At 45.4% G+C, this 13,469-nt stretch overlaps 1 protein-coding gene across 1 annotated transcript in view; it reads left to right on the top strand.

The window, feature by feature from the left end:
• Nucleotides 1-9,003, top strand: part of Dnajc1 (DnaJ heat shock protein family (Hsp40) member C1) — a 178,668-nt gene extending 169,665 nt beyond the window's left edge. The window contains exons 11-12 of the mRNA XM_075970588.1: nucleotides 244-692; nucleotides 3,376-9,003. Coding sequence (XP_075826703.1) covers nucleotides 244-692; nucleotides 3,376-3,444 — 518 coding nt within the window. The 3' untranslated portion in view covers nucleotides 3,445-9,003. The remainder of the gene's footprint in view (nucleotides 1-243; nucleotides 693-3,375) is intronic.
• Nucleotides 9,004-13,469: the final 4,466 nt, after the last annotated feature.

Raw genomic sequence — 13,469 nt, 5'->3', positions numbered from 1 at the left:
TGGATATATATACCCTTAATTCCTCAGAGCACTGACAAGGACAAAGACAAGGAATCAAACTAGGTCTAACTCCCATCTCTGCTGCTTTCTTCCCTCGTGTATAAGATTGGGGTGAGTAGTGTAAAAGGTAAAGCAAGCAATGCGTGTAAAATGTGGGGCACATTGGTGTATAAGTGGTAGACACTGCTGGTCGCCTGAGTTCACCATGGCCTGTTTTTCCTGTGTTCCGTGGCCCTTTCCTAGGAATGGTCAGGCTCTCTGAACTGAAGTCGAACGTGCAGAATTCCAGGCCCATCAAGGTAGCCACAGCCTTGCCAGATGATATCATCACCCAGCGGGAAGACTCGGCAGGGGCCATGGAGGATGAGGGACCAGAGACTGCAGAGGGTGAGCAGGAGACAGTGGCCACAGAAGTCCGGCCTCGGAGGCGGAAGTCAGCCAAAATGGCTGAGGTAGTAACCAGAGTGGAGCCAGAGGAGAAGATGAGAGGAAAGAGGCAAAAAGACTTTGATATATCAGAACAAAACGAATCCAGTGACGAAGAGAACCAGAGAAGAGAAAGAACCCGTGCTGCAGAGGAGACATGGACTCAGAGTCAGCAGAAACTTCTGGAACTGGCCTTACAGCAATACCCAAAAGGAGCCTCTGACCGCTGGGACAAAATAGCCAAATGTGTGCCGTCTAAGAGTAAGGTGGGTAACAAGGGACTCCCCTCTGGAGTGGCTGTCCCATGCTTGCTCTCCTGCTTACACCCATCCTCTCCGTGCCCCGCTGGCTGCAGGAACTTGTGTTTCAGTTGTCTTCAGCCTCTGTGCTTGGGAATTTGCACACTGGGAGGCGGAAATGGGGTCAGGGTGCTACCCTTTCTTCTCAAGGAAATGCCACCTGTAAAATAGATCCAGGCTGGCCAGATGGCTCGGTGGACAAGGGTGCTTGCCTACAAGCCTGATAACCGGGGCAGTCCCTAGCATGCACATCGTGGAAAGAAAGAACCAACTCCCTCAAGTTATCCCAACTTCCACATTCGTGCTGTAGCCACATATGCACAAATCTGCATATATGTACACACAAACAAAATAAATGTAATGTATATTCTATTACATATATGTAATATAGGATGTGTGTCTGTATATATGTACACACAAACAAAATAAATGTAATGTATATTCTATTACATATATGTAATATAGGATGTGTGTCTGTATATATGTACACACAAACAAAATAAATGTAATGTATATTCTATTACATATATGTAATATAGGATGTGTGTCTGTATATATGTACACACAAACAAAATAAATGTAATGTATATTCTATTACATATATGTAATATAGGATGTGTGTCTGTATATATGTACACACAAACAAAATAAATGTAATGTATATTCTATTACATATATGTAATATAGGATGTGTGTCTGTATATATGTACACACAAACAAAATAAATGTAATGTATATTCTATTACATATATGTAATATAGGATGTGTGTCTGTATATATGTACACACAAACAAAATAAATGTAATGTATATTCTATTACATATATGTAATATAGGATGTGTGTCTGTATATATGTACACACAAACATAGATTTATTTATTTATTTGTTTATTTTTAAACATAAACTCCCCACTGTAACCTGCTAGCCTACTGAAACATTGATTCTGCTCAGGAAGGACAGTCTGAGTGGAACAGAGCTGGCAAAGGATTGATACCCCTACACTGTTGTGGTAACTCTCAGTCCTGCAGCATCAAGAATTTGAAGTCTGTGGTGGCTGGTGTTGAAGTGGGGTTGCTGTACTTGTCTCTTCCACTCAACTGACTCTGGGAACTTAGACCATTTATAACTAACTGGCTATCGCTCTAAGCAGCTGCTAATGCGTCCCTTCTCAAATACAAGCAGAAGAGTCCTGCCAAGAGCCACGCTTGGCTTCCCTCTCATTCACGGAGCTCCTGGATCTTCCCAAAGCCAGCCTTTCTCCCCAGCACAGCTTCCTTGCAGGCTGTGCTCAGGTGTGAGGCACAGGGAGCACAGAGAAATCAAAAGTAGCCTCTGGGCACATGGATGCCCATTTACATACTTATTTTTTTTTTAATTGAAATTCTATGTTGGAAAACGTAGCTTGTGGCCATGCATGTCCCTGCACGCGTCGGTGTAGTTGTCTGTCACCTACTTTATGATGATGAAGCTGATCTCTGGGAAGGAGAATAAACCATTAGCAGTTGATCTCTTTAGGAAGCACAAATTCTCCCGGTCTCTCTAGTCAGTTTCCAGAAGTAATTGTTTCACTGAGTTTCTCCAACTTCTGTCATACTCAGCCATTTACATGTGTGATAAATTGAATTTTGCTCAAAATGAAAGCACCAGAAGGGGATTGGAACCTTCCTGTTTCCACGAGAGAGGAGCAGGGCCGCAGAGTCCCACAGGCGTCACATATGGTCTAATGCTGCAGGTGCTGCCCACTGACCCTCTGCTGCCAGCCTGACTGATGGGAGCTCAGGTCCTGTCAGGAGATGCTTTGCCACCTGCGTGCTCAGAGCTCAGGACACCAACACTGTGCTGTTCAGGGCGAATGCCGAGGCTGGCACAGCTGTGCTCATGCTTTAACGGCATGGGTGGGGAGTGTTGGGATGTAGGGAGGCACTCCCTAAAAGAGGCTAGTCTAACACTGCTGCCCTGAAATCCAAAAGAATGGCCACCCATCCCCTGTCTCAGGCACCAGATTAAGGACCCTGTTTAGAACAGCCGTCATTTGCCCCGGATCCCGAGTTAACATACTTGCAATAGCATGACATTAGTATTATTGAAACCAGCAGAATGGCTTCTGAAATACACACAGTGCCCACCTAAGGATAGTGAGGTCCTTTTCACCGTCTTGTCTGTGCTTAGTTCCATGCAAGGGATGGCAGCCATGAGAGTTCTGAGGTTGCCATCTGTAGCCTGTTGGCTTGGGTGTCAGGTGGGAATGGGGAGAGTGTGAGGAAGACTTGGTCATCTTCCGTGCTAGGGAAGTTCCATGTTTCTTGCTATCTCTGAAACGAGATATGCTAAGGTAGTGGGTGCTACCGTGCTGGGAGCAGGTCCCAAGCTGAGGTGGGGATGAAGGCACTGTCACTGAAACAGCGCCCAACTATCACCCCATGCTCAGCACCGTCACCTTGGTCAGCCTTACAGCAGATCTTCTCAGCCAAGGTCTGCCTGGGGCCAGCTAGGCTTTCCCAGGATGATCCAGAAGGTTCCAAAGGAAATGAATACAAGACTTCGTCATTAGGACTGGGCACTAGCCAGCAATTAGGTCACAGTGAACTGACCACACCGGAGATACTGACCCATGGAAGTAACTGTTATCACCTTTTTTTCTTCCTACAGGAAGACTGTATTGCTAGATACAAGCTGCTGGTTGAACTGGTCCAAAAGAAAAAACAAGCTAAAAGCTGAAGCTTCTGGAAGATGATTTTTCAGCGTCATTTTCTAAATGAGTACTTCAGAAATCTCATGCAGAATTTGCATTTTGTACCTCAGTATTTCTAAACGTCATGTGCCTTAGTTTAAAAAAAAAAATCAATCAGTCCTAGATGTCGTGTGGTGCTGTTTCCAGCCTTGTGTCTCGGGGAAGGGTAGGTCATTCTGCAGGTTTAACTTGCTCAAGATTGCAGTGTTCTAGCTCTCTTCTGCCGTTTCTCTGAGGGGCAGATCGATCTCTCTCTCTCTCTTTCTCTCTCTCTCTCTCTCTCCCTCTCTCTCCCTCTCTCCCTCTCTCCCTCTCTCTCTCTTTCTCTCTTTCTCCCCTTCCCCCAACAAACTTCCTTCCCATGTTTAAAAAAAAAAGTGTTCTACTGCCAGGCAGACAGGGAGCTTGTGAATGTACTAACATGGAGGAATTCCAAACTAATATGTTCTCTTAGTAATGTAACTGAAGCAGTTGCTTGAGGTGCCGTACACCAGAACTCAGGAGGCAGAGGCAGGAGGACCCCTGTGAATTTCAGGCCACCTTTGTCTACATAGTGAGTTCCAGGACAGCCAGAGCTACACAGTGAGACCCTGTCTCAAAAAACAAAATTAATTCACTGCTAGGACTGAGCAGTGAGACAAGGTAACTTACAGATTTATACCAGCCTGACTTCAAGCTGGCTGACAGACAACAGTGAGAGACCATCTTAACTGGCTCAGAAAAATGTCTGAGTTAACAAGAGCATGTGCTAAGACAGTCAGCAGAGAGTTATTCCTAGAGCGCTTGCACAAGGTTTCAGGGAGCCAAGAAGAGGGTCCAGTTTCTCAGTCGTATAGGTTACGCTCTGCTGCCCGGTTATCTCTTGAGCCTCCTTGCTCGTGGAACTGTCACATCTGCTGAGCATGCTGGGACATGCAGCAGCCTAACCTGGAAAGCAGGGAGGGCCCCAGGACACATGTGGAGGGAAATGATTTGATGTCTGTAGACATGTCCTTTTCTCTAAGGATTGAGATGTGGTGGCAGAGGTGACCTCTGCCCTGTAAGCGTCCACACTGAGGACGTGGAGCTAGGTGGACCCTTCCCTTCCCTGAGCTCAGACAACAAGGGAAGCCTCCAGGCTCTAACTTTGTGAGAAGAGCATCTCAGACTCAGTTGCAAAAGAGCAACTGAACAACTTGTGTCCTGGAACAGGAGTTTCGTCCCCTCGCTCTGTGGAAACGGGACCATGGAGACATGGAGAAGACACTTCTGCCTGACAGAGGTGAGCAAATAAGACAGTGAGAACCCAGGAGGGCTGGCCAGTCATGGGCCAGCAGCTTTTCCCCAGGGCTTCTGCCCTGGAGCTGATGGCCTATGAAGTGGCCACTATACATTCCAAGCTGACTCCATCCCACCAGCCAAGGCAGACAGCATGCGGGAGAAACACAGTAGATTGTCCTGGCTGAGGGCCGGCGTCAGGCCTGCCTCCCGTGCAGCTTGTGACATCTCTGAGCACCCTTTTCAGTCACAGTGCTTTGAACTGTGTCTCTGTCATGCCTAGTACACATTCCTGGGTTTCTGTATCCAAATCTGTGTCCTAGCAGGACATAGTGATACACACCTGAACTCTAGCACCCAGGAACTGCGAGTCTGACCTTAGCCTGGTTCAATTCTAGGCCAGCCGGGGCTACATAGTAAGACCCTTCTCAGAAGCACTTTGTAAAATACAACTGGTATTTACTTCCTTCACACTCCTTAAGAACATGAGGCCCCAGCAAGGCCTTCCTAGAAAGATCTGTTCCCCACAGGAAGTGGGGAGTGCTGGAGGGTCGGGTTGCTGTAGGACTAAGCAGAAAATGTGCTAGACTCCTCTCCCCCAGAGGCAGGGAGAGTACCCCTATGGGGTTGTGGTCCAGAGCAGGAGGCACATCCCAAAGGGACACACCTGAGTACCAGTCCAGCCAGTTACACCATCTGTGGCCTCTTTTTTAGCCCCACCTAGCAAACCCTGGGATCTGCAGGCCCAGGAGCGACTTGTGCCCAGCAAGACAGGAAGTTTTTGCATTCCTGTCACCTCCCAGTGCCCTCTTGATGTGCAGTCTCCGAGTTCACCCGCTCCTCAGCTTTCTACTCCCTGACCTGGGCGTGTGAGCCAACAAGTCTCCTTCCACCTCCCCACCTACCTTGTGTTGTTTGTTTGTTAGGCTAGGGAGAAGTTGGTTGTGGCCACTACCGTGTGGAATCTTTTTACCCTTGTTAGATGACAGAGACCTGCCTAGTGCCCCCATGAGAGGAACTTTCCAACCTCGTCTGCAGACCCCATCCTTGATCCAGCCCTGCATCATCCTTCATGGATGTGGAATTTCTACACATTGCCTCTAGATTATAAGACGTTCTTGTGTTTGCAACAATGAGTGCATCAATCTCACACCTGACAACAGCCAGGCCCTTCTGAGAGTAGTTGCTAGGCTGCTGCTATGCTTTGCCTGACACCCTGTGAGACCCCGTCCACACCATCAGACACACGCTGGGGTCTGTCCCTGTGAGACCCCTCCACACCATCAGACACACGCTGGGGTCTGTCCCTGTGAGACCCCGTCCACACCATCAGACACACGCTGGGGTCTGTCCCTGTGAGACCCCGTCCACACCATCAGACACACGCTGGGGTCTGTCCCTGTGATACCCCTCCACACCATCAGACACACGCTGGGGTCTGTCCCTGTGAGACCCCTCCACACCATCAGACACACGCTGGGGTCTGTCCCTGTGAGACCCGTCCACACCATCAGACACACGCTGGGGTCTGTTCCCTATGATCTCTCCACACCATCATACACTGGGGTCTGTTCCCTGTGTGACCATACCTGGCAGTAGGTGAGAGACATCTCCTGAGCTGTGGCACTTTTAGTTCTAACGTAGCTGGAAAACAGAATTGTGCATAGTACTTGTGTTAGCTGGGAATGGCAGAAGGCTTCAACTCGGCACCTAGCTTCTCGAGAGCCATGTACCTACCTAGTGTCTTTGCGTGGCCACCCAGACTCTCTCTCAGTTTTAGCAGTTTTGGTGAAACTGCCAGGCCAGGATAGGCTTCCTCCTGCTGACATCCCTGTCTGGTGGTCCTTAATCTGTGGGTGGGTGGCCTGTTGGATCAACACAGTCTGTAGACGCCAGTCTTCCTGGTGCCCCCAGCATTTCTAGCCCATGTGCAGTATTCATTTTAAGACCAGTGTGCAGGAGGGCCTGGGGCTGGACCTCAGAGGGGCCAGAACCCAGCTGGCTTGAGCTAACTATGACCGGGACAAGTTGCTTTAGCATCGGGGACTGTTTCCTGTTTACAAAATATGGTGCTAGTATCCGATGAGACCACATCAGACCTTGCCCGGCACTCTAGTTCTAGTATCCGATGAGACCACATCAGACCTTGCCCGGCACTCTAGTTCTAGTATCCGATGAGACCACATCAGACCTTGCCCAGCACACTAGTTCTCCTCTCAGGTTTCCAACACTGCTTCCTCGGTCAAAAGACTCATGTCTGAATCCAAACCTAGACAATGAGGAAAGGAGTGAGGGCCAGAGGGTGCCGGGGGTTCCCACTTACATCCTACACACGAGAGCCGTGTGCCATCTGACCGCCCGGCACATGACGGGCACCAGGACAGAGGTGACAGCGTTATGTCCCGAGCCAAGGCTTCGGAGCTGCCTCTTTCAGAAACTCTGAGAACCAAAGACACCTGGGCTAGGTGTACCCTGATAAGTTCTGCGCCTGGCTGAGGTCCGCCCTGGGAGGGATGCCACCTAGGTCAGGCTCCTCTGCCTGGCTGCATCTCCACTCATCAGAGTGGCTTTGGAAGCTGCTGTGCAGTCTCATGTTCTACAGCAACATCACCCGATCGAGGCTAGTTTCTAGTTAGAACACGTTTCAATTACTTCATCCTTAAGTTGTAAAACCCCTCGCCCTGATTAATAGTTCTAAAACTGGCCAACTTCCAAATATGTATTTCTGCTCTGATTTCCCATCATAAGCTCACTCTGAGTTGGCATCCATGAGGCAGGTGCTATTAGAAATGGGGTCAGCTTCAATGGTAACCCCATAGACCAAATCTGCCGGAGTCCACTCAGGTTTCATGAATCCTTTGCAGCCCTCCCAGGCAGCTTCCAAAGACTAGAGGTCCTGGAAGTTCTTTGTGGGCTGTGAAATTGAGGGGTCCCAGCACTGGCCTGTACTGTTTCTGTGAGGACCTGTTTTTTTCAGAAATAACAAAAAGCCATGAGTGTTTTCTATAGCTAAGGCTAACCCTACTGTCAACTGTAACCTGGTCACCTGGACCTAGTTCACAGCTGTGGGGTTATTCCATGAAAAAACACTAGGGAGGGTTTCAACAGACTCTGGAAAGGAAAATAACTTCATGTAGAATGGAGGAAGGGGCGTGCTAGCAATGTTCTGAAATACCATGCACAGAAGAGCTGGTTCTGAGCCTTGGCCTGCTCCCCTGGGGACACTCTGTAGGTACTGGCCCAGGGGAGCAGGCAGCCTACATCCTCCTGCCCTGCCTGAGATGGTGTACTGCCTAGTGGTCAAGATCTAGTACCTGAAGTGGTCCTGAAATGAACAAGTCAAAGTAGGAGGGTAAGAGTGTCCCCATTGAGCAGCCTATCGGTTACCACGTGGGCTAATCAGTGCAGTGAAGCCCACCATGTCGAAGAAATTCCGTCTTTAATGCCACGACGAAGAACATAGGTCTGTAATCCCAGAACTTGGGGGATAGGGGCGTATGGATTAAGAGTTCAAGGTCATACTTGGCAAGGGGCGGGGAGGGAGGGAGAGAGAGAGAAGAGAAGAAGAGAGATAGGAAGGAAGGAAGAAAGAAAAGGAGAAAGAAAAAGAAAGAGACGGTGTTGCAGACGGGGGGCAGAAGGTGCTGGGGAAATGTCCGGCCCTTAACCTCAGCAGCAAGGGACATGCTCACCAAAGGGCAGAATATTAAAGAGTACCATTTTCTAAAAAACAGCTAAGTCACTGGTTTGTAGCCCCACACCATCTAGCCTTCCTTGAAAAACTCAGGGAAGGTGTCATGGGCCTATGCACACTGAAACCTGGCCAGCAGAGACTTCTAGACTGCAGGAAAGAAATCGTATCAGAACCTCCCCTACAGGTGGAAAAAGGCTACAGACAGTCTACAGGGGGTGAACCACACATCAGCAAGGAGCACTGAGGGCTGGAGCCAGCATTTACAGTCACACTCCTGATGGACCAGAACTGGGATGGGCATCTTCAACCTGGGTGAGGTGTCAATGTGGTTGAAAGAAGAGTGTCCTCGTAAGCTGATATATTTGAATGCTTGATTTCCCCATTGGTGGAGCTGTTTGGAAAGGACGCAGAGAGGAAGAATAACCTTGGAGCAGGCTTAGAATTTTCAAAAGCCCAGGCTACTTCCAATGTCTTTCTTTCTACCTCATACTTGTGAGTCGAGGTGTAGGCTCCAGCACCATGCCTGTCCGCCTGTTGCCGTGCTCCCCCTTGTGATGGTCTTGCACTCTAGCCCTCTGAAGCTGTAAACTCCCAATAAATTCTTTCTTCTCTAAGTTGCCTTGGTCATAATGTCTTATCATAGAACAGTAACTAAGACAGACTCTAGACTCCTTTCCTTGACTTTCTCTTCTCTATTCAGCAGCACAGGCCAAAAACTTAACAACAAAACTCAATTCGTTTATATCTGTAAATAGAGACTGTGCTTTCATTTCCCGGCCATCCAGACCCAAATAATCACATAAAAACTGTATTAATTACATCACTATTTGGCCAGTGGCTTAGGCATAGTATTCCTAGCTAGCTCTTTGTTTGTTTCTTTGTTTTTCAAGACAGGGTTTCTTCTCTGTGTAGCTTTGAAACTTCTTCTGGAACTCACTCTGTAGACCAGGCTGGCCTTGAACTCAGATATCCACCTGCCTCTGCCTCTGTTGGGATTAGAGGTATGTTACACCACACCACACCACAGCCCTAGCTAGCTCTTACATCTTTTTTTTAAAGATTTATTTATTTATTGTGTATAAAGTATTCTGCTTACATGCATGCCTGCAGGCCAGAAGAGGGCATCAGATCTCATTACAGATTGTTGTGAGCCACCATGTGGTTGCTGGGAATTGAACTCAGGGCCTTAGACGAGCAGGCAGTGCTCTTAACCACTGAGCCATCTCTCCAGCCTGTTCTTACATCTTAAATTAACCCATTTCTATTATTTTATATTTTACCACAAGACTTGTGGTTTGTTACTCCACATCTTGCTTCTTAGGCATCTGCCTGAACTCTACCTTCTTTCTCCATGCTTTCAGTTTAGTTTTCCCACCTAGCTCTATTCTGCCCTTTAAAAAGCTAAAACAGCTTCTTTATTAACCAATAGTAATAAAACATATTCATAACATACAGAGGGGTATTGGCATACAAAAGAGTTCCACAATAGCCCAAAATGGAATATAGAAAAGGTTTATTTATCTGGGGATAAACTCACAGAAAGAGTAGCAATTCTCAGTCCTCTGCATGCACTGGGAACTGGAACCAAATCCAGTAGCCAAGAAACCCTCCCCCTGCCCCACATGCATGCTTTTTGTCTGCATTTATAGTAAATGAGACCTCGACCAAAGTGGACTGGTATCTTAAAGGTTATGGGCTAAAGGAGTTCCCACAGCAGAGGGGAATCCCGTGTCTTTTAAATATTTATATATTTATTATATTATGTGTACAGCATTCCTTCCACGTGTGACTGCAAGCCAGAAGGGGGTGCCAGGTCTCATTATAGATGGCTGTAAGCCACCATGTGGTTGCTGGGAATTGAACTCAGGGCCACTGGAAGAGCAGTCAGTGCTCTTAACCTCTGAGCCATCTCTCCAGCCCCGGGAATCCCATATCTTATCCCCCCTTTTTTTTCTAAATAAAAAGGAAGGTTTTAACTTATATCATCTATTTTATCTTTGTGAGTCTAAAGTTTCATATCTAATTTATCTTTTATCATAAAGAAAACTGTCTTCAACTCCATTAAAGACCCCAGAAGAATATAATATTACCCAAGTAAACAGGAAGTGTATTGTAAGCAATTTCCAACACTCTGGAATTGACAGAGACATCTCACTGCCTGGACAGTCACCCAAAGTTCTGTAACATCAGGGCATCCATCTTCAGCCTACAGGCCCATAGTATCTGGCAGACTTTTCCATGAAGCAGGAAATTTGAAAGACTGTTTCACCTATATTGGAAGTTTGTCAGTCACCTCCTTCTGTGTCCTGCAGAATGTCTGGCAGACTCTTTCATGAAGCAGAAACCGTGAAGGTCACTCTAACTGTTCTTTTGACAAGTTCAGAAGTCATTTTTCTGTGGATCCTGCATGTCCAGTTTATACAGCATACCATCAAGAAGTCCAGGCAAGAGCAGCATCTTGCCCAAATGGCTAGTCTTGTCACATTGAAGGCAAATTTCATAATGAGTTTCTTCAATGCCAATCAGCTTCTCTGAAGTAACTGGTACAGCCAGAAACAGACAAGTCTCATTGTTGAGAAAAGTCTAAATCTTAAAACATTTTAAATTCCACATTCTGTAGGTCTTTGAAGTGTTAAAGATTATCTATCTAAATGAAATATATTTCTGTATATCTAGAAAACCTAACATTACTATAAGTTTGACTATAAATGACTATGAATTTGTAATTTTAATTATACATTATATTTAATGATCTATATAAACATAATACCTTTAAAAAGAGTAGAAATATACATATAACAAAATTGACCTTAAATTTTTATCAATAGCCCAAAATCCATTCCAATGTAATGTATTGATTTCTATGACATAGACTCACCCCCTTTTTTTAGAAAGAGATTGCCTATGGCCATTAACCATTTATAATCAACCCCTTATAAATGAAAACAAACATTTAAACAATCATTTCGGAAATTTGGACATTGTTTTCTCCAAACTTCTTCCTGCTGTTTATTAGGTGAAGTATTTTAGGGTTAATGGAAACCTTTCTGGAGAACCTTGTTCCATCAAACCACAATAGATTAGAAGGAATCCACAGGTCTCATCTTCTGTGGAAACAAAAGCAGAACCTCTCTTCCAAAGTAACATACCCTTAGACTCAAATTTTGAAGTCAAAGTACCTTTAAAATATGCATGTGGGTTTAGCTTAGCATCCTCCAGAATCAAATTTTTTCAGCAGTTAAGTCATTAACATTTGTGTATATTCCATCTTCATATGGTTTATCTCTTTTACTCTATTACTTTTTAATATTATCTTTACTCCTTTAATCTATGAGTGTACTCCTTCTTCCCTCTCTCCTAAACCCATGTACATTTATCCAACACTGACTGATTCAGAGGTCTTTTTCTTATCTAAAACTGTCTTACTGTGTATCTGCAATCATTTTCTGACGAGGAAACTTTTAGGTTTTTTTTTAATGCTAAGTAGGCGTGGCTAGGACTAATACTGTGGCTTTGCCTGTTGGCGCTGCCCCATCCAACATGGCAGAGGTATATTTGCTGCCTCTGCCAGCCATACTCACCACCTCAGCTCCAAGGGATACAGTGGATCTATGTCACCATTAAAAATTTAAAGTACGAAGCTCTACCAGGAGCAGAAGCCAGAAGCAAATCCAGTCCCAGACGCCAACCCAGTCCCAGGATACTGGCTGACCAGGATTGAGCCAGCTACCTAAGAACTGAGAGTCAGTGAGTCAGCGATCTCCACCAGAACTGAAGTGGGACAGAATCAGCTACCTAGGACAAACAAGCTCTAGTGGGAGCAGAAGCCAGGAGCAAATCCAGTCCCGGGAGCCAATTTATGGGACACTGGCAGATCAGGATTGAACCAGCAACCAGATCCAGAATCAGCGCTCTCTGCCAGAACACGTTCAACTCCAAGCAGGAGGGGATCCAGACCAGGATTTACAGAAACAGGTCAAAGCAGGCCTGCGACAGCAAACTGCAAATGAACAGAGCAAGGCACAGGAGCACTGAGCTCTCTCCAGGAACACGGAGTATCCAACGGGGTAAGTACAACTGTGACACTAACTGTACCATGAGGAACAAACATCTGAGCACCTAGAAGATTATTCAACAGAATCTCAGACACCCCAACCACACCTAATAGAGGAAAAGATGAAAAGAAAAGGTAAGATCACATGGTACACCACAAAGAGCAACACAACACCAGTAAAACCTAAAGACCCTACAACAGCAAGACGTGAACAATCAAATATGGATGATCCAGAAGAAAATGAGCTAAAAAATAACTTCAAGAGAATATTTGAAATTTGTAAAGATAAAATGAGAAATTCCCCTAAAGAAATTAAGGAAAAGACGAACAAAAATTGGAAGATATCAGCAAATAACTTAAAGAAAACCAAGAAAAAGAAATCAAACATATAAAATAAAGTATTTGGGACTTAAAAACTGAAATAGAAACAATAAAGAAAACACAAGCCAAGGAATTATAGAAACAGAAATCATGAGAAAACAATCAGGAACCACAAACGTAAGCATGAACAGCAGAATAAAAGAGACAGAAGAGAGGATCTCAAGCCCTGAAGATACAATAGAGGAAATAGACTCATCAGTTAAAGAAAACATTAAATCTAACAAAAGCTTAACCCAAAATATCCAGGGAATATGGGACACCATTAAGAGGCCAAATCATAGAATAATAGGTATAGAAGGAGAAGTTCAACTCAGAAGCACAGAAAATTTAACAAAATCATAGAAGAAAACTTTCCCTACCTAAATAAAGATATGCCTATGAAGATACAAGAAGGTTACAGAACATCAAATAGACTGGACCCCCCAAAAAAAGTCCTCTCACAACATAATAATCAAAATGCTAAATATACACAGTAAAGAGAAAATATTAAGAGCTGCAAAGGAAAAAGACCAAATAACATATAAAGGTAGACCTATCAGAATTACACCTAACTTCTCATTGGAGACAATGAAAGCCAGAAGGTCATGGTCAAGCATTATGCAGACATTATGAGACCATGGATGCCA

The sequence above is a fragment of the Microtus pennsylvanicus genome, chromosome 4 (assembly GCF_037038515.1).
Source record: "Microtus pennsylvanicus isolate mMicPen1 chromosome 4, mMicPen1.hap1, whole genome shotgun sequence".
In the NCBI taxonomy this organism is placed as follows: domain Eukaryota; kingdom Metazoa; phylum Chordata; class Mammalia; order Rodentia; family Cricetidae; genus Microtus; species Microtus pennsylvanicus.
Note: the sequence above shows the minus strand (reverse complement) of the source record. Positions and strands in the feature narration are given on the sequence as shown.